This window comes from Nesoenas mayeri (genome assembly GCF_963082525.1).
Source record: "Nesoenas mayeri genome assembly, chromosome: 17".
Classification (NCBI taxonomy): domain Eukaryota; kingdom Metazoa; phylum Chordata; class Aves; order Columbiformes; family Columbidae; genus Nesoenas; species Nesoenas mayeri.
The window spans coordinates 13,152,158-13,171,916 of record NC_137565.1 but is presented as its reverse complement, the minus strand read 5'-3'; the positions used below and the strand labels follow the sequence as shown (position 1 = coordinate 13,171,916).

Here is a 19,759-nt window from a genome sequence, read left to right as displayed (position 1 = left end):
CTGCGGGGCTGCCAGTCCAGCAGTGCCCAGATCAGGTGATGAATGGGTGCAGACAGGGCAAGAGAGTCACCAAAATCCCCAAGACCCGGCTGTGCAGCACAGGCAGAGGATACAGCCCGAGGAACCAGCTGCTCTCGGGGTCAGACACCATCGGTCAAGCCTGCCCTGGACTGATGGCTGCTCAGGGCAAGACCCTCCTCCCCACCCTCAAATCACCTTCTCCCTCTGGCTGGTGGGGCCCTGGGCTCCCCCTGCCTTCCGCAGCTCCCCGAGGTGATGCTGGATTCGCTCTTGGAGGCCACGCAGGACACAGAGCGCATGGCTGGGGGACAGCAGAGATGAGCTGGAGGAGATGGGTCACAGGCAGAGAGGAAGAGCCAGCATGGCCAAAGACACCGAGCGGCTCCTCCGCAAAGGATACTCGGGGATGTGGGGCACAGGAGCCCAGGGGTGCAGGACCCAACATCGCCCACTCTGGGCAAGTAGCCTCCTGCCAAAGCATGAAGCACTCTGAGGTTGTGGGACTCACCTGACTGCTGCTGCCAAGGGGCCCTGCCCCACGGCACTGTCAGGGAGTGCGCGGTGTCCGTGTGGGCACACCGAGCTGGCCCCCATGGCCGGGGAGCCCCCAGCCTGCCCCAGCATCACCGGCTCCCACGGGTGGCTCAGGAGATGCTGCAGCTGCTGCAGCCGGGTGCTCCCACCAGCCCTTTCCTGGGGAGCAGCCACCAGGAGAGATGGATCAGAGCAGCACCTGCACCACCTAAATCTGCCCCCAAGTCCACTCAGCCTCTTGTATAAAAACTGTTGGCCTTGAGGGCAGGTCAGAGCTTGTAGGAAAGACCTGGAGCCGCTTGTACAGCCAGGGGATGAGCAGGGCAGGTTTGGCACGAGCAGGTCAAGCATGGGGACACCCAGGATGACATCTCCTCTGCCCCACGAGGCACCCCCAGCTCGAGCACAGACCTTGCCCCACCAGCCAAGCTGCGGAGCTTGCTGCCCAAGGCACCCAGCAGACCCCGCCGTCCTGCACAGCCCCTCTGGTGGGCAGGGTGAAACATCTGGGTGAGCTCAGGGGAGCAGCACATCTGGGCTGATGTGCTCCCAAGTGCTGCTCCCCCTCCCTGCGCCAGCCCCAGCCCCCAGCACTGAGCAGAGCAGCAGTTTTTCTGTGGCTGGACATGACCAGCCATGATGTGTCCCGGCAGCTGCCCCTGCCCGACGGGGTCCCGTGTTACACAGCTCCGGGGCACCAAGTTGGGGTTATCCTGTGTCCTCATCCCTCCCCTTATCCCTTCCCCAACCTGCTCCAGGGCCTCCCGGAGCTGCCGAAGGGCGTCCACCCTCTCCTTCCGGAGCAGCACATGCAGCTGGTCCAGGGCTCTCTGCCGCTGCCGCAGGAGGGAGCGGGTACGATGCTCCAGCTCCTGGAGCTTCTGCAAGAGAAGCTGGGGTCACCTCACCCCTTCTGGCAGCCCGTGCCCACCCTCCAGGTCCAGGAAGGCTCTTCCCAAGTTCAGTCTCCATGCAGGACGCCCGAGTCCCTCCTGGCCAGGGTGGCACCACCTCAGCCTGCTCCAGAACAGGGTGACCTGCCCTGCAAAGAGCTGGGGTTTGCTGGGGAAGTGTTCTCATCATGGGGACCACCACCTCGGCATGGAGCCCTGCCTGCTGCTCTGCCTGTGCCCAGGAGTCCCGGCCTCTGCTGGGACTCTCCAGGGACCTCCTGACCTGCACACCAGTAACCCCAGTCTGCGTGCAGCCTGAAGAGTGTTTTCCCCAACAAATTCTTCTCTTAAAAGCTCCAGCCTCCCAATAAAACCTTCCAGCAGACAGATTTTGTTTGGATCTTTAGGAATTTGGGCAGCACTGGACGCTTCCCATGGGACACGTGCATGCCCTGACGAGGGGCTCAGCCTCTGACAGGGGTGACACGCTCCTTCCTGGGGCGCCTCAGTGTGACCCAGGGCCCACTGGAAAGCTGGGAGAGCACCAACCTTCTGTAGCTCCAGTTTCTCTTCTTGCAAAGCCGAAGTTTTCCTCCTCTCCCCCTCCAGCCCCTCCTGGCGGTCCGCACAGGCTCTCTGCCAACACTGGAGAATCCCCCTTTTCCACCTCCAAGTCTTTTCCTCATCCAGGAGCTGGTCCTGGCCCTGGCCCTCCCCAGCACAGGAGCAGCACCGGCTCTTCCCCCGCAATGCAGAGCTGTGGCTGTGGCCAGCACAGCCCCTGCAGCCCCCCAGGGCACCTCGGACCCCTCGCCTGAAGACCCCCCAGCCTGTCCCTGCCCCCCGGCTGTGCCTGGCCAGCCCCCGTTCTGGCCATTGTGGGGTCACCTCACCATCCTCTCCATGTCCGTCGGGTCCCGATGGCAGGTGTGCTTGTCCTGGGAGTGTGTCAGCGGCGCCACGCCAGCCTTGCGGCAGGGACATGGTCACCCACATCCCCATCTGCACTGCTCCCCATCTCCAGAGGCACAGACCCCACTGGGTGCCCGCCCAGCACCCAGGGGTGCAGGATCCTCTTGGGCTTCCAGTGCCACCTTCTGCTCCCAGGGCACTGCTGGGCACCTGTGGGTATGGCTGAGCCACCAGTCACTGTGCAGGACACATTCCTGGAGTCCCCGGCGTTACCTGGCTCTGTCTCCTTTGCTCCGAGTCTCCTTCACGCCAGGTCCCATCTCCCGTGTCCCCTCCCGGCTCCTCTGCAGTGACCAACGCAGTGACAGCGGCTGTCCTGCTGCACGCTGGTGGCCACAAGCAGGGTTACAAACCACCTGCCCCTTCCCCATGCACGTCCATCGCCAGCACGGGGGACCCAAGAACAAGGGCCACATCCGCTCTGCTCTCCACACTCGCACAGGCAGCAGAGCCAGGATCGGTGCTCTCACCCATCGCTGACCACCCGTGCACCCCTCCACAGCCGGGCTGTCCCCTCGCGGCAGAAGCACCCCTGGCTGTGCCCCATGGCCGGGCACGGCCAGCCCGGGGACGTACCGTGCAGGGCAGGGTGGCTTTCTGCTTCCCACCCTGCCGCCGGCACTGAGCCGCTGCTCCCGGGCAGGGTGACACGTCTGTCCCCGTTCTGCGCTGCCCGAGGGGTATCACTGCTGGAAAAAACGGCATTTTGTGGGGGGAGCCCACACACCCCAGATAATCCTCTTTAGCAACTGGGGCTGGTGCTGCCACCATGGCCTGCGCGGGGCTCACTGCACCTGCCCAGAGAGAGGATCCCTGGCCCAGCCGTGTCCCTTCCCCGGCTTGGTCCCTGTCCCCACGGCTCTCCAGCACCCCTGGCCAGCCCGGACTCACGGTGAGCGGAGCAGGGAGCTCTCCTCCGCCTGCTGCCCGCTCCTGCCTTCCTTGTGTCACACCCAGCAAGGGTGATGTCCCCTCCACGCCGTCCCCAGAGAGCCGGTAGCTGCTGCCATCTCAGGCCCAGGGTCCTGCTGGCGGGATGTCCCCTGGTCCTGGCACCGCTGGAACCTGGCAAACGGCCATCGGCAGAGCCTCCCTGTGCCGTGGTGCTGCTCCTGCCCGCAGAGGTGCCCGGGGCTCTCCAGGGACATCCAGCAGCTGGGTTGTCACCACGCAAGGTGGTGATGGTCGACGGGTCTTTCCTGCAGCCTGAGCTCCGGTGGGGAGAGTCTTTGCGGCCCAGGGCTGGCGGTGCGGAGGGGGCTGCCCGGGCTGCCCCCCGGCCCATCCCCTGCGCGTCACTGCGGCTCAGTCGGGAAATCCTCCCGCCCAGGGACTCCAGGCTCTGCCGCCTGGCCAGCAGTGACCTGCCCTGCCAGGGACGTCTGCCCCGCTCCGCCGCCAACCGCCCACCGTCATCCAGCCTCCTCCCTGCGGGAAACAAGGACTCATCCTGCCCAGGATCATCTCCCTCAGTGGGGACATCCCCAGTGCGTTCATCTTCCTCCTCGGAGAACCACAGGGGCTCCTCCATGCCCTCCCAAAACCTGGTGGCAAAGTCCTCTGTGCAGATGGAGCTGGAGCTGCTCCGGTCCCCCGGGCTGGGCTGGGGGTCAAGGAGCTGAGCCAGCCCCCAGCAGCGCTTCTCCCATGGGACAGGGCTGGTGACACCCCGGGGACACCTGGCACCGTGTCCTTCCAGCTCTGTGAGGGAGAGCAGAGCAGTGAGCCTCCCCTGCGCCCGGGCAGGGATGGAAGGGGCTCATCCCATCATCCCATCATCCCGCCATCCCATCATCCCGCCGTCCCATCATCTCATCATCCAGTCGTCCCATCATCCCATCATCCCATCATCCCGCCATCCTGCCATCCCGCCATCCCATCATCCCATCATCCCGCCGTCCCATCATCCCATCATCCCGCCGTCTCATCACCCCATCCAGCTGGATCTGAACCAGTTTGGAGATGCTGGCAATGCCTGTTCTCATCAGGGAGCGTTTGGTGTGCACCTGAGCATCCCACCCACTCCAGCAAGATCCTCAACCTCAACTGCTTCCAAGAGCAAAAGCCACAATATCTTCCTTATTGTTTTCTTGGACCAGGGTAACTTTCCACCCTGACGGGTGCTCCCAGGCAGCGCTGCAGCAGCACAGCTCTGCCGTGGACACAGCGCACAGGCCTGCCAGGGCAGCAGGGCACAGGGGTGGGATGCTCTTCTATTGCGCAAAATGGGGAGTCACTGCCCGATGGGACAGTCCTGGTCCCAAACTGCCCTTTGCATCTTTGCAAAAGCCCCTCCAACACCACTTCCCAGGGTACGATTTTGCTGTCCTGGCACTTGCTCCCTTGGCCTCTGTTGTTTGATTTAAACAGCACCAGCTGCAAAATCCTGTGCCCGAGCACCAGCACATCCGCAGGTCCCCGGCAGGGTTTGGGCCTGGTGGGCTGAGGACACGGCAGAGCTGGGAAAGCCCTGAAGCACCTGTCCCCACTCACCAGACGTCCGGGAGCCAGCGAGGAGGGCGTCAGGTGAGGTGCCACTGTCCCTGCTGCCACCAGAGCCCTGTGTGCCCACGCTGTGCTGCTGCAGAGGGGAGAGCGGGCACGGGGCAGTGACTGTTCACACAGCGCCCGAGCCGGGGGACAAGGCTGGAACACCCTGGTGTTGGTGCCACATCGTCCCCTGGGTGGTCCAACTGCACACCCACATGGCAGCCCCACACTGTGACCCCCATCCCGCGCCCCACACCTGGCTGTGCACGTGGTCCCGGCGTCCCCTTGCCCGGGATCCCGCAAACCCCGGCTGCTTCCCTGGGTCCTGGCCTGCGAGAGGAGGAATACGCGCTGGTTGGGACAGAGCAGCAGGTCCTACAGTCCCAAGGGGGTAAAATCCCCTGTTTTGGGCCGGGGGGACACTGCAGCGGGACAGCAGGGAGGGCAGCAGCCCTGGCGTCTTGCCCGCTGGGGTTGGGACAGGTGGGACAAGCCCGTCCCCGGCAGCGCGGGAGCGAAGGCGTGTTAGTCTGGGCTGGGGGGAGAGCCGGGCACCCCACACCCTGTGCACAGCACCGGGCACCTGTGCGAGCCTTGCTGCGCTTCTGGCCTTTGAGGACAGCCTCCTCCAGCTCCATGCCTGCCACCCAAGCCTGCAACACAAGGCAAGGTGAGGGTAACGCTCTAAAAGCCCCCATGAACTCATTAGGCTTCAGAGTGAACAAGCTGAGACCAACGCAGCCCAGTCCACCCACCTCCTGGAGCTGTGGTGCTGAGGGAGACACTGAGGGGTGAGAGGTGGGTTTGCAGGTGCTGTGGGTTTGCCTTTCAGTAAAGTCAGGATGCCGTCACGCCTGCTGCACCCAGGAACTCTGCTGCCGTGCGCCCCCTGCCCCACCGGTCCCTGTCCAGGTCCCCCACCCCAGCCCAAACCTGTGCTCACCTGGCCGGGCGGTGCTGGGGAGGCAGGAGAGCAGCAGGAGAGCAGCAGGACTGGACAGGCTGTGTGTGCCCGTCACCTGGCAACACCGCAGCAGCCAGTCTGTGCCTGCCCGGGCTTCCCCCACGCACCGTACAGCCCCTCCCAGCTTCCGCCACCTCCCCTGGGCCTCCCCTCTGGGACACCTGTTCTTGGCCAGCTCCTGCCCCTGGGCCATCTCCTTCCCACCATCCCTGAGAAACTCCTCCCCTGAACACCTTCCCCTGAGCCGCCTCCTCTTCCTCCTGTTCCTGGACCTCCCACCCTGGGCAACCATCTTCTCCCTGGGCCAAACTCCACTGGGACATCTCCCTGGACAACCTCCTCCCTCCCTGCGCAGCCCATTCCCTGGTCCTTCTCCTCTAAGCTCTCTCTCCTAAAGAACCTCCTTCCATGGGCACTTGCCCTTGGGCCACCCCTCATGTTCCTGCTTTCCTGGATCTCCTCCCCTGAGCAACCTTCACCTGGACATCTCCTGCCTTGGACAACCTCCTCTGGTCCGTCTCACCTCCTGGTCCTCTTCCCCTCAACCATCTCCTCCCCTGGGCAACCTCCCCCTTGATCCTTCTCCTTCACTGAACAACCACTTCCCTGGACCTCCTTGCCCTCTGGGCCACCTCCCATCACCATCCTCCCCTCCTTTGGACAACCTTCACTGGGCCATCACCCCATCTCTTCCCCTGCATCTCCCTTCTCCTCTGGGCCACCTTCTATGGTCCCTTCCCTGGCCACCTCATCTGCCACCCGTCACAAGCCCAGGCCCCAGCGCTCACCCACACGGGGGTTCCTCAGGACCCCCAGCTGCAGCCTTGGGCAGCGAGCGACCATCTCAGCACCGCGGCTTTTAAAACGCCCGAATCCAAGTTTTTATTACCGTGTAGGACAAGAGGGATCACTCACAATATATTGTTCAAAAAGAAATACATTCAACAGCATTTACAGTGGAATGACATTAAAATCCTCTGGGGGGTGGGGGAACAGAAAGACCAGGAGATGGTGCTCTGTTTAAGTGCTGCTGCTAGATGATCTCTGGATGATAATTTTTAAAATTAGCCTAAAAAAGGGGGGGATTTCTGGTTTGGGGGTGCTCCTCACACTCCCTCGAGCTGTGCAGGGGCTGTGATGGTGATTTCTGGACAGACACGGGGATGGGGGCACACCAGAGGGGACCTCTGGGGTCCCAGAGCCCAGCGGGACCCTGGTGCCAGCACTGACAGCAACAGCTCGCTCCCCACTGCTGGACGCTCAGTGCTGACCTGGGGACAGCCCGGGCAGCAGGTTGTCACCTCGCCGAGCTCAGGGTGACACTTGCATTGACAAAGCAAACAAGGAAAATAAGGCATTTGGAAGAGCTCAGTTTCTGGCCCGTTTTCCAAACCCGGTTCAGCCCCCAGGGCAGCTCCGGCTGCCGGCACCGCGGTGCAGCGGGGGCGTCCTCCGCCCCGCGCAGGGGAAGCCCAGAGATGCGCACCCCGGGCCGGGACACGCGGCAGCTCCCACCAGCTGCATACCACTGCGAGTGTGGCCCTTCGATCATTAAGAGCTGCAGCAGCTTCACTGAGCGATGGGGAAACCTCCAGGCAGGGTGGGGAAGGAGTCAATAGGCTGATCAGCTGCTGTGACACAGGGGGACGCAGCCCGGAGCATCCCAAACACACGGGATACCAAGTGCTGCCCTTCAAACCCCAAATGCATCATTTCTAGAAGGAATTATCTTCGAACGCCACCATATCCAGCGCTGGAGGAAAATGTTGCCTAATTTGGGAATTACTCCATCACCCCTATGTCATACCTCGGGGAATCGTACTCGTGCTACAAAAACTCAGACAGACACTTCTGTCTTCATTATTTTTCATCTATTGTGTACCATAGAAATTTAAGCAAAATAATTTTATATATATTTTTATATATATATAAATTAGAAGCAAATAAATAAGATTAAAGGGTATAGTGAATCAGTGGGCGTTGCCACTCCAACAGTCACTCACTACGGTTACGCCGTACGAGGTCTAGAGCTACTGCACACGTAGGTTTGCTGTAAATCATGGGTATGGAGGTGCTGGAGAAGCCGACCAGGAGGAGACGGATGGTTGAGGAACCTGATTGTGTAAGTGTCCCATGTGCAGCCTGGGTATTCCAGTTACCATTGCCTCAAAGTTCGTTATTGCTAATTATCTTCCAAGGTGGATGTGACAGTCCAGCTGGGGGTGCCCGCAGGAGGCAGCAATCAGTGTGACACGATGAGGACACGGAGAAGAAGACACTAAAAATGAGATCTGATGGAGCAAATGCAGGTGCCCAGGTCTCCTTGACGCTCCCTGGCCCAGCAGATCCCATCTTCAGCATCCTGCCACCCTCTGGCGCTGGGGACCGGTGGTACGTGCCCACGTGGCCAGTACCCAAGCGATGGCTCCTGACACGGTCAGGGCTCGCTCTGCTCCTCCCGTGGGGCCAGAGGGGTGAGCAGGGACACGAGGCTCCCCCTGCCCTGTGCTGAGGCTGCTTTGGTGACCTGAAACTGCTCCTGGGACAGACCAGCCCCAAGGGAGGATGAGAAGCAGAGCCCAGCACCCCCCAGGCTCGGCCTGTGACCCCCACACTGGGGGATGCACCCAGACCTGTCTGGCTTCATGGGGTGAGAGACCCGGGACCGGGCTGCATCCCAGAGATGCTCCATCCCAGAGATGCCCCATCCCAGAGATGGTCCATCCCAGGGACGCTCCATCCCAGGGACGCTCCACCCCAGAGATGCTCCACCCCAGAGATGCTCTATCCCAGAGATGCTCCATCCCAGGGACGCTCCATCCCAGGGACGCTCCACCCCAGAGATGCTCCATCCCAGGGATGTTCCATCCTAGAGATGCTCTATCCCAGGGATGCTCCATCCCAGCAGCCCCTCAGCATGGCTCCTCCTCCCAGGCCAGCTCTGCAGGGAGACGCGGCCGCAAACCCGGCACCGAGGTCGGGGGATCCGGTACGCGGGGCCGGAGCATCGCTGGTCCGCAAACCGCTGCGCTCTGCGTCTGCCAGGCGCTCCAGCCTCGGCGAGGCCGTTTCCCCCTTCGGACGTGGTTGCAGGAAAACCAAACCAAACCAACCTCACTCAAATCACTCTCACAAAGCATCGTGTTAAAAGACAGTCCCAAGCCTTGACTAAACACGGCAGACTGTGGGGAATCTGCTCAAACGCTTCTTGAAATGAAAAACAGGTAAAAAAAAAAGCTGAAATATCCTAATCGGTGTTACTGGGATGACTGGGCACTGCAGGAACCACCAAGAGCCTCCAGGATCAAGCGCCACGGCACCTGGAGACAGTTTTCTGAGCAGGACACAAGGTTGGTTTTGTCCGTCTGTGAAGGAACCTGAACCAAGAGCAGCCTTTTTTTTAAAAAAATAAATCCATAAAGTCCACACACAAATGGGGGAAAAAATAATGTCAAAGAAAAGAGCCCACACAGATGCACGGCATCCCCACAACGTGAGTATCTTTGGAAGTCAACGTCTCAGTCGATAAAGCTGAGGCGCTGAAAGATATAGGCAGCAACTCCTGATAGCAATAAATATGTTCTGCTAAAAACAAATCAGATCCACATGTCCTCGTTCCTATTTAGTCGCTGAAAAAGCCATCATTAAAAAAAAAGGATGCGATTTATTAGTGCATAAAAAAATAGGTTTGGAATCCCTGTTGAGATTTGCTTTTCAAATTTCCGCACGTATTGACTCTGTGTGTGTTTGCGGTGTGAGCTGCCGGCGGGACGCTGCCAGCGTGTCCCCTGTCCCTCCGCCTGTCCCGGTGAGCCGAGGCGCGGGGGCGGCCGCCCCGCTGTGAGCTCAGAAGATGTCGGGGCACATGCTCCAGTCCTGCTTGTCCTTGGCCTCCCAGTAGCCGCCCTTGTAGACACAGATGAGCTCCCCCGTCACGGCATCCACCTTGCGCTCGAACCACAGCGGGATGTAGCCCTCGTAGTCCTTGCCTGGTCGGGGAGAGGCAGGGGGTGAGGGCTGCGTGTCCCGGGAGCCCCGCGCTCCCTCACCCACCCAAATCAACGCCAGGTCCTTCCATCACCCCCCAAACCCGGGGGGGTTTCTCCGCCACATCCCCAGCACCTCACCTTCCTCCAGGGCCTCCACGGCCTCAGCCTCGCGCCGCCGGCGCACGGCCCGCTGCTTCTCCTCCAGCCGCTGCTTCTCCACGTTGGCCTCGTCCCAGCGGCCGCTCTCCATGAGGCGCTGGTCGGGCCGCAGCCGGCTGTCCGTGGGCGCCACGCGCTCCTCGGGCTCGTTCAGCGTCAGGGCCAGGTCCGAGAAGAAATACATGTTCTCGGCGTTCTCCCTGCGGCCGGAGAGCCCTGGTCAGGACAGCGGAGCTGCGGCTGACCCCGAGCACAGCTCCCCAGCTCCTCACAGCCTCGCGTCTCACCCCAGCCCCACCAAGGCTGCTCCTGCTGCCCCAAACCACACGTGCAGAGGGAGCACGGCCTCCCACCCTCAAAGCCGAGATGCTGGTGGTGCATCGACGGCCATCTCACAGGGGAACAGAGCGCTCTCCTCCGCTGGCTCCGCACAGGGAAGCTAAAAGCCTATGAACCATAAGTGCTATATTCCCCAGACGAGACACCAAACAGCGTCATGAGGAGCTGCTGGATCCCCAACTGCAGAACCAGAGGCACCAAGAGCAGGAGGCTTTCCATGGGAAATGCTCCAACAGAGCGTCTCCAAAGCAGGGACTGATCATTACCCCTTAAAAGAATGAATCCTGTCCGCAATTGCTAACCTAGAGGTACGTAAATGCTCTCACTTTTAGGTCAGTTTGCTCATCTAATGAAGAGGGACCTGCAAAACACCAAATCAGAAACTACATCCTCGCAGCTTTAGACATTCTGGAGCCTGCGCAATAAGTTCAGTCTTGTTTTAACACCTATCTCTAAAATGTCCTTTAGCGAACATTGCTCATTATAGGCTGCAATGACTCTGTCACGAATACGCAAATGCGTAACCAATTGGCTCTTCAGGACAGCAAGACAAAGGAGTCAACACATCTCCTCATCATGGCCAGCAGCCCAAAGACACCGAAAAAGTAACCCCGTCTTCCCAAAACCTGCCTGCAAAGGTCCCCCAAAGCCACCGTCCTCTTGCAGGGACCTGCTGTCCCCTCCTGCTTCCTGCTCACACCCTGGAAAAAGCCACACAGCCACCCAAAGTCCTGCTCCCTTCCCACGCCCTCAGGCTGGGGACACGAGTCCCCTGCACCCCGCGGGGCTCAGGGTGACACCGTGACTCCCCGTCCCGCTGTGGCACCCCAAGCACAGCACCCCGCGCGAGGGGGGACTCACGGGAGGGGGTACTTCTTCCACAGGACCTTTGGGGACAGCGTCTGATAGACAGTTTTCTGCTTGCCCTCCATGCTGGTGCTGCCGTGACTGCTCTGCACGATCTTGGAGCACTCCATCTTCTCGTCCCACGTGCCGGACATGACGTAGTGGGCTTTACCGTCAGCGTCGCTCACCACCCCTGTCACCTGGAAGAAGAATACAACTCTGGTGGTGTTTGGAAGCGCTCAGAGGACACGGAGGGTGCAGAGGGGCAGAACCTTCTCCAGGTGCCCCACCTGGAGCATCTGGGCTGGGAGTTGCACAGCCTGGGACATGAGCTGCACGGGGGGAGCGTGGGCTCATCCTGACCATGCAGGTGAGTCTACAGAACATCCAACCCTTTCCAGGTCTCAGTGCTAAAGCTCCAGCACATGGAGGGCAAAAAGGGGCTCGGAGGTTCCCCCCAGCCCTCCCTGGTGACACAGCATCAGAGAATCACAGAATACTGTGGGTTGACGGAACCTTCACAGTCTACCCCCCGCCATGAGCAGGGACATCTGCACCAGCTCAGGTTGCTCAGAGCCCCGTCCAGCCTGGCCTGGGATGTCTCCAGGGATGGTTCAGCCACCCCCTCTCTGGCCAACCTGGGCCAGGCTCTCACCACCCTCAGGGCAACAATTCCTTCCTCATGTCCAGCCTGAATCTCCCTCCTTTAGTTTAAAACCATCACCCCTTGTCCTATCACAACAGACTCTGCTCAAAAGTCTGTCCCCATCTTTCTCATCAGCCCCTTTTAAGTCCAGAAAGGCCACAATAAGGTCTCCCCGGAGCTTCTCCAGGCTGAACACCCCAGCTCTCTCAGTCCATCAGGGGTGACAGGGTGACTCCTCAGCCCCGTGCTGGGGCTTGTCCCAGCCATGGTACTGGGACCCTGTGAGCCCAGCTTAGAGGGAAGGGCCAGGTCTGACCCCGCGCAAGGTGGCAAGGAGCAGCGAAGTATCTGGATACGCACCTTTCGGGGGACGTCCCTGGAGAAGTAGCTGTAGGGGGTAAATTTCAGCTGGCATTTATCTTTTGACTTATGGTTAACAATCTCTATTTCACCAGACTAGATGGAAGACACAGAACCACAGCGAGTGAGAGACTTGGCAAGAAGACAAATCAGACGTTAGTTGTAGTTCGTGCGGGTACAAACCCACAGCAGCTGCAGCATTGATTCTGGCAGCAGCCACTACATCAGCCGCCCCCTCAGCCCCACGGCTCGTGAGCAGCAGGGTAAAACCCGACCCACACATGACCACTCTGCCCCACAGAGCTGCCAGCCTTGGGAAGAGCCTTTGAGAGCTCAAAGAAGTGTCCCTGTCAGGGAAGGGGTACAGTGGGGACCCCCAGCAGGGCCCTTCCAGCCCCCTGCCCCTCCCCAGAGCCAGGCAGGACCCATCAACTCACACCTGCGGCCACCGACCTGGTCAATCCAGAGCTTGCCCACAATGATGTTGTGCACGGTGGAGGTGACTTTCCTCCAGACATAGTGATTCCCACTGGAGTGAAACTCGAGGTGGATAGCGCCTGCGGAGAGAGGAGCAGCCCCGAGCTCAGCACTGGCAGATGGACAGGCTGCCCTGGGGCTCAACTGTAGAATAGTTTGGGTTGGAGGGCCCTCCCCAGCTCCCCCAGTGCCCCCCCTGCCATGACAGGGACATCTGCACCAGCTCAGGTTGCTCAGAGCCCCGTCCAGCCTGGCCTGGGATGTCTCCAGGGATGGTTCAGCCACCACCTCTCTGGCCAACCTGGGCCAGGCTCTCACCACCCTCAGGGCAACAATTTCTTCCTCATGTCCAGCCTGAATCTCCCTCCTTTAGTTTAAAACCATCACCCCTTGTCCTATCGCAACATGCCCTGCTCCAAAGTCTGTCCCCATCTCTCTCATCAGCCCCTTTTAACTACAGAAAGGTCATAATAAGGTCTCCTCAGAGCTTCTCTTCTCACACAGAATCCCAGAGTGTCAGGGGTTGGAAGGGACCTGGAAAGCTCATCCAGTGCAATCCCCCCATGGAGCAGGAACACCCAGATGAGGTTACACAGGAAGGTGTCCAGGTGGGTTGGAATGTCTGCACAGAAGGAGACTCCACAACCCCCTGGGCAGCCTGGGCCAGGCTCTGACACCTTCACCCCCAACAAGTTTCTTCTCAGATTTAAGCGGAACCTCCTGTGTTCCAGTTTGCACCCATTGCCCCTTGTCCTGTCACTGGTTGTCACCAGCAGAGCCTGGCTCCATCCTCCTGACACTCCCCCTTTCCATATTGATCCCCAGCAATGAGTCCCCCCTCAGTGTCCTCTTGTCCAGCTCCAGAGCCCCAGCTCCCTCAGCCTTTCCTCACACGGGAGATGCTCCACTCCCTGCAGCATCTTGGTGGCTGCGCTGGACTCTCTGCAGCAGTTCCCTGTCCTGCTGGAACTGAGGGGCCACAGCTGGACACAAGATTCCAGGTGTGGTCTCCCCAGGGCAGAGCAGAGGGGCAGGAGAACCTCTCTGACCTACTGACCACCCCCTTCTAACCCACCCCAGGTCCCATTGGCTTCCTGGCCACAAGGGCCCAGTGCTGGCTCATGGTCACTCTGCTGTCCCCAGGACCCCCAGGTCCCCTTCCCCAAACACCCCCACTGTCTCAGCCTGTCCCCTCAGCAGAGCTGTTCCATCCCTCAATGACACCCCAGCACCCCGCTCATCCCCAGAGCTGACTCAGCCCCTCCACCCGCATCGCTCATCGTCAGCCCCTGGCAGGGCTGGGTTTGGCCTCATCCCTTGCTGCACACTCCGTGATTGCTGCAGGGAGGAGATGCAACACCTGCAGGGCCCCTGCCCTCCTCCTGCCCCCGCAAATCACTCATTTCCAAAGCAGGTCAGAAACATGCTACCCGGCTGTCTCGCAGTGTCACAAGCCCAGGCAGGACCGGCCCCGGCTGTGCTGCCCAGCACAGGGACAGGCAGGAGACCAATACAGCCTTGGAATAATGGAGCTTATTGCACCTGGCTGACAGGGAGAGGGTTAGAACAGGCAACAAGCTAATGATTAACTATCATTTAGGGAGAAATCAATTGATGGGGAAGCAAGGTATTTCCAAAGCACAGCCTCCGTGGCGTTAGCAGCGAGCAAAGCTGTCTCCCTTTGCGGCTGGTATAATTTCCATTTCCAAGGCAGACAGGTTATCAAAGGGGTGTCTGTGATCGGGAGCACAAATCTGTGCTCCCACATTGCTCAGGGTGGAACTCACCGAGCTCTGCATGAACCCGAGGGATCAGCACATCGCTTTAACCTCTGGGGTATTGCACGAGCAGAGCGGGATAAAAAGCCAGTCCTGATCCTCCCGGCACGAGTCACCTACCCAGTGGCATGATGGAGAGGTATTTGCCCCTGAACTTGCTGGCGATGGTGATTTCCTGCCACAACGTCCACCCTCGCTTGGAGTAGACGTGATGGGCGGCTGCCGGGGGGTGGTGGCTCACCTGGAGAGAGGAGAAACAGCCGTAAGGTCATGGCCACCAGCACCGGAGAGCCCCGGTGAGCACTCAGCCATCGCGGCGTCACTCCCAGAAGAGGCGATGGCTCCACGCCAGCTTTGGCCCTAAGGATGCTTCGCTGACTTGAACACCCCAGTCTTTCCTGGGCATTGGGGTGACCTCCCGTGAGTTCCCCGGCAGCATGAGCAGGTGCACTGAGCTCCTGCCAGGATTTTCTAATGCTCATTACACACAGAATCACAGAGTCCCAGAATGTCAGGGGTTGAAGGGCCCTGGAAAGCTCATCCAGTGCAATCCCCCCATGGAGCAGGAACACCCAGATGAGGTTACACAGGAAGGTGTCCAGGCGGGTTGGAATGTCTGCACAGAAGGAGACTCCACAACCCCCCTGGGCAGCCTGGGCCAGGCTCTGACACCCTCACCCCAAACAAGTTTCTTCTCAAATTTAAGTGGAACCTCTTGTGTTCCAGTTTGCACCCATTGCCCCTTGTCCTGTCCCTGGTTGTCACCAGCAGAGCCTGGCTCCATCCTCCTGACACTCCCCCTTTCCATATTGATCCCATGAATGAGTGCCCCCTCAGTGTCCTCTTGTCCAGCTCCAGAGCCCCAGCTCCCTCAGCCTTTCCTCACACGAGAGATGCTCCACTCCCTTCAGCATCTTGGTGGCTTAGCGAAGCTTCAGCTGTATAAACTTAACGCGAGCAACTATTGCTGCGAGATGATGCTGTACTGAGACCCCAGGACACAGCTCTGCTCTCCAGTGATCCTGGTTGAGAAACATGGATGTGCTGACACCCAGCCTAGGTCACCAGTAACCCCAGTAATGCCTCTCCTACCAGCAGCTGCCCCCATTGCCCTGACTGGGAACCCCCAGGGGACACACGTCCCCCGGTTGTCAGAGACACATGGACCTGACCTGCCAAGACCTTGGCTTTGTTCCTGCAGACACACTGGGCTGGAAAAGCAGATTCGACATCCCCCATCCCAAGGATGATGTGTAAAAGGACGGAGCTCGTGCTCCCCGGCACCGTAGAAGCTGCGCAAAGCCACGGTGGGGGCCGGACACCCCGAGCAGAGGGCTCTGTCCTCACCGGGGCTCCCCCCGCCGACACCGCACACACCACCCATCACCGGGAACCACCGCGCCCCGGTGGCCACGCCACCCAGGTCAGAGATTAATTCCACCGAGGTAATTAAAGGCTGAGCACCCCAAGCTGCTGGATTACAAACACGAGCAGAGCAAGGGCCTCACCATTATATCCCACTGTCACCAGCAGGAGAAAATCCTATTTGGATAACTGGATTTCAGGCACAAGATTACCAACGCTTCACTCGGCACATCGGCAGCTGAGCAGCACATGCAGGGAAAGTTCCGAGCAGTGGGAGGGGCGTCTGTCTGTCTGTCCCACACCAACCAGGGCAAGAAGCACCAATGCAAAGCTGTGCTGTCACCAAATGTGCCCTTTGAGATGGCTCCAGGAGGGAGATTTAGAGGCTCTGCTCATGGACCGAAGGCTCCAGTGTGCTGCGAGGGAGCGGGTTTGTTCCCAGTTACAGTAAGTCTAATTTTGGATGAAGCTTGTGTGCCGGGTCAGCAAGGGCTCCAGCCTGGTCTGTGCTCAGCTAATGTGGACGTGTCAGAAACACCAAATTTGGGTACAGACACAGGGAAATTGGGACCAACTGGTAAAAGAAATTCAGGGCAGGTTATCTATTTGGGAAGGAATAGGGACACAAGAGGGAGGGTGGTGAAAAAGAGGGGGAAGAAATGAGAAAAGGGATGGTAGAGTGATGCGGTCAGGGCTGTCCAGCAGTACCCCCGTCAGGGCAATAACGCCCCCGTTGTTCTGACCGCACCCCGGCAGGATGAGGATGTTGCTGGCTAAGGGACGGACTGAGCATCCTGGGAAGGAATCATCGAATTCCTACAACACTTGGCTGAGCAGCATGAGAACCCAGGGAGACAGGGACCAGGAGGGTGCTGCAGAACAGAGATCCCAGATTTCTCTGGGCTGTGCACAAAGCCAGTGGGGAACCGGGCTGTGTGGCAGGATGGGAATCACTGCTGGGCGAGGGAGGTGACGGTGTGTGTGACATTGGGATGAACCTGAGCTCTGCAAAGCTCACAGCAAAGTGCCGGGGGATGCCAGGAGAGATGCTGCTGCCTCCAGTTTGGCCGTGTGGGAAGGGGACGCGCGTTGGCAGCTGTAGCTCGTTATGCTCCGGTCAGCAGCGTCCTGGCTCCTGCAGCCCAGGGCACGAGCGCACAAGACTGGGACTGACCACACGGCATCCCGGGGACGATCGAAGCCGGCTGACAGCAGGCACGCAGCTTGGGATGGTGCAAAGGGACAGCAGAGACACGGATCTTGGAGACGAGCTGCTGCAGGACCCTTCCTTTTGTCATGAGGGGGTCACGGTTCCAGGAGACCCCACACAGCCTGTTCACCCTCACAGCCTGGCCGAGAGAGACGGGAGGTGATGGGACATGACAGGAGGTGATGGGATGTGACGGGAGGTGATAGGAGGTGCCATCCTGCCTCGGTCAGAGCATTGCAGGAGTCTGCCAGGCCTGGGCACTCGTTACCACGGGGGGGCTTTGTCCACACGTGCGTGTCCAACCAGGAGCTGATGGCTGAGCACGGCACCTGCTGCAGCGACTGCTCCAAATCTGGGTATGAAGGCTTGGAGCAGAAGATGATGAGGGACAGGGACAAACTAAAGCATGTCAGGAGACACAAGGATGCTGGTGCAAGTCTGGGCCTCATCACTGTGTATTCTCAGAGTGCCCCATCCGCATGTCTGAAATCTGCTGCGAGCAACCCACGGCACAGCACAGCGTGCCCAGATCAGCAGCAAGACCCTTGCCCATGCAATGCCCACCCCAAAAAATGTCCCCCACAGGTCTCAGCGACATGGTCTGCTGAACAGCTCTGCAGCTCCTGGACCTGCATCAGCCTCTGCAGGTTGACTGAGGTTTGTGATTTTGTTTGATGTTTCTGAACGCAGACAGACATGATGGTTGCTCTGTCCCTGAGATGGCACAGCCAGCCCCTGGAGAGCAGAGAGCCCCCGCACTGTGATGTCCCGTCCCTCCCAAGGAATCCAGGACAGATCAGCCAAGTGTGCTAAATACTAAACAGTCAATTTTCTTCCCAGGTCTCAACTCATTAAGTGCTCCAGGTTTTTAATTAAGACCTGCTGTGTGACCAACGTGTGCCAGATGCGCTCTGCGGTTAGAGCACGGGGCTGGCAGAGGTTCCTGGGTTGGCCCCAGGCTCTGAAACTAAAAGATTTCAGTTCAACAAGAGAGAAATGAGACCCAGCCCAAAAAACAGGGATAACGGTGCCAGAGCTCGCAGCATCACCAGCGTGGCTGGGAGGGGGCTCGGGTGAGGAGAGTTTCTCCTTTTCTGCTCAAGTGCTGGGATGTGGCAGCAGCCCCAGCCCCACGCAGGCTGCCAGGACCCCCGGCGGGGCGATGGACACCCTTCTGCTCCCCTTCACAGAGTCACAGAATGTTAGCGATTGGAAGGGACCTCAAAAGATCATCTAGTCCAATTCTCCCACCTCCTGCTTTGCAACGCTGTGATGGGCACACTCTGCCTCTGAGAAATGCCTTGGGCTGTGCCCGCTGCTGCTCCTGCCAACAGCAACGGCAACGCGCTGGCTGTCACGGCCAGGGGAACGGCTCAGAGCGCGGAGATGCTGGGTCTCCTTCAGAGAAGGAATGATTTGCCTGGACACCAGCAGCTTACCTGCTCGCACAGGGATCGGAAACCCAACTCCTCCAGCCGGTCGAGCTCATAGGTTTCCCCCAGCAGCGGGTTGAATGGCTTTGCGGTGCGGTGGACTGTGGTCGAGTAGGAAGACACTGAAAATGCAGCAACGAAGCACATCTGCTCTGTGGAGCTCTCGCACTTGACCGCTTTGTCCAGCAGCTCGTGGTACTCCAGGTCCTCGGTCAGCCTCTGCAGCATGGAGAGCGGCTCGTTGAAGTTCACCTGGAGGGGAACATGTCGGGATCAGCAGAGCAGGAGAGATGCCAAGGTCAGCACTTCACCCTTTGCCTTTTTCTCCCGGCACTGCACCCTGATCAGCACTAACAACCTGCACACCAGGCTCCCCAAGCACAGTGTGATGCACCCCAAGAGCCGCGGATCTGGTGTGGCTGGAAACTGCCTCAGTCGAAGCCACAGCCCCCGGGACAGCACGGGGCTGGATGTGCCCAGGCACGCTGCCTGCACGCTGCCCCTGCAGGGCTACACAGACAGTAAATAAAAGCAAGAAACACGTGCTGTGCTCCCTGAACCGAACTGCCAGAGCATGAAGGCTTTGAAGTTCCCAGCTGAAGTGTGTTGGGGATCTGGCAGCCCCACAAGAGAACCAGATATCATAGAATCACAGATGGTTTGGGTTGAAGGGCCTTCCCAGCTCCCACAGTGCCCCCCCTGCCATGACAGGGACATCTGCACCAGCTCAGGGTGCTCAGAGCCCCGTCCAGCCTGGCCTGGGATGTCTCCAGGGATGGTTCAGCCACCACCTCTCTGGCCAACCTGGGCCAGGCTCTCACCACCCTCAGGGCAATAATTTCTTCCTCATGTCCAGCCTCAATCTCCCTCCTTTCGTTTAAAACCATCACCCCTTGTCCTATCACAACAGGCCCTGCTCAAAAGTCTGTCCCCATTTTTCTTATGGGCTCTTTTTAGGTCCAGAAAGGCTGCAATAAGGTTTCCTTGGAGCTTCTCATCTCCAGCTGAACACCCCAGCTTTCAGCCTGTCCCCAGCAGAGCTGTTCCAGCCCTCTGAGCATCTTGGTGGCCTCCTCTGAACCCCCTGTGTCAGTGACAGGTTAACCACCGTATGTGCTCGTGTGTGCTGGTAGGAAGCAGAGTCTCCTCCCCGGGTCAGACACAGGGTGACTGTGTGGTCCGGGTGCTGGTGCTGGGACCTGGCCGGGTCCCCAGCAGGTGCACAGTGCCAACCCTCAGGGTCCCCAAGCCCATTGTCACACAGGATGGACGATGGACCCGGC

The 19,759-nt window shown here is 59.6% G+C and overlaps 1 protein-coding gene across 2 annotated transcripts in view; it reads right to left on the bottom strand.

Moving 5' to 3' along the window:
• Positions 1 to 6,782: 6,782 nt before the first annotated feature.
• OSBP2 (oxysterol binding protein 2) overlaps positions 6,783 to 19,759 on the bottom strand; it is a 130,797-nt gene continuing 117,820 nt past the window's right edge. For both annotated transcript variants that reach the window (XM_080355096.1, XM_080355095.1), the window contains 7 exons: positions 18,483 to 18,728; positions 14,589 to 14,709; positions 12,667 to 12,770; positions 12,214 to 12,309; positions 11,223 to 11,407; positions 10,002 to 10,222; positions 6,783 to 9,863 (listed from right to left, as the gene is read on the bottom strand). In XM_080355096.1, the coding sequence (XP_080211222.1) occupies positions 9,721 to 9,863; positions 10,002 to 10,222; positions 11,223 to 11,407; positions 12,214 to 12,309; positions 12,667 to 12,770; positions 14,589 to 14,709; positions 18,483 to 18,728 (1,116 nt within the window). In that variant the 3' untranslated portion in view covers positions 6,783 to 9,720. The remainder of the gene's footprint in view (positions 9,864 to 10,001; positions 10,223 to 11,222; positions 11,408 to 12,213; positions 12,310 to 12,666; positions 12,771 to 14,588; positions 14,710 to 18,482; positions 18,729 to 19,759) is intronic.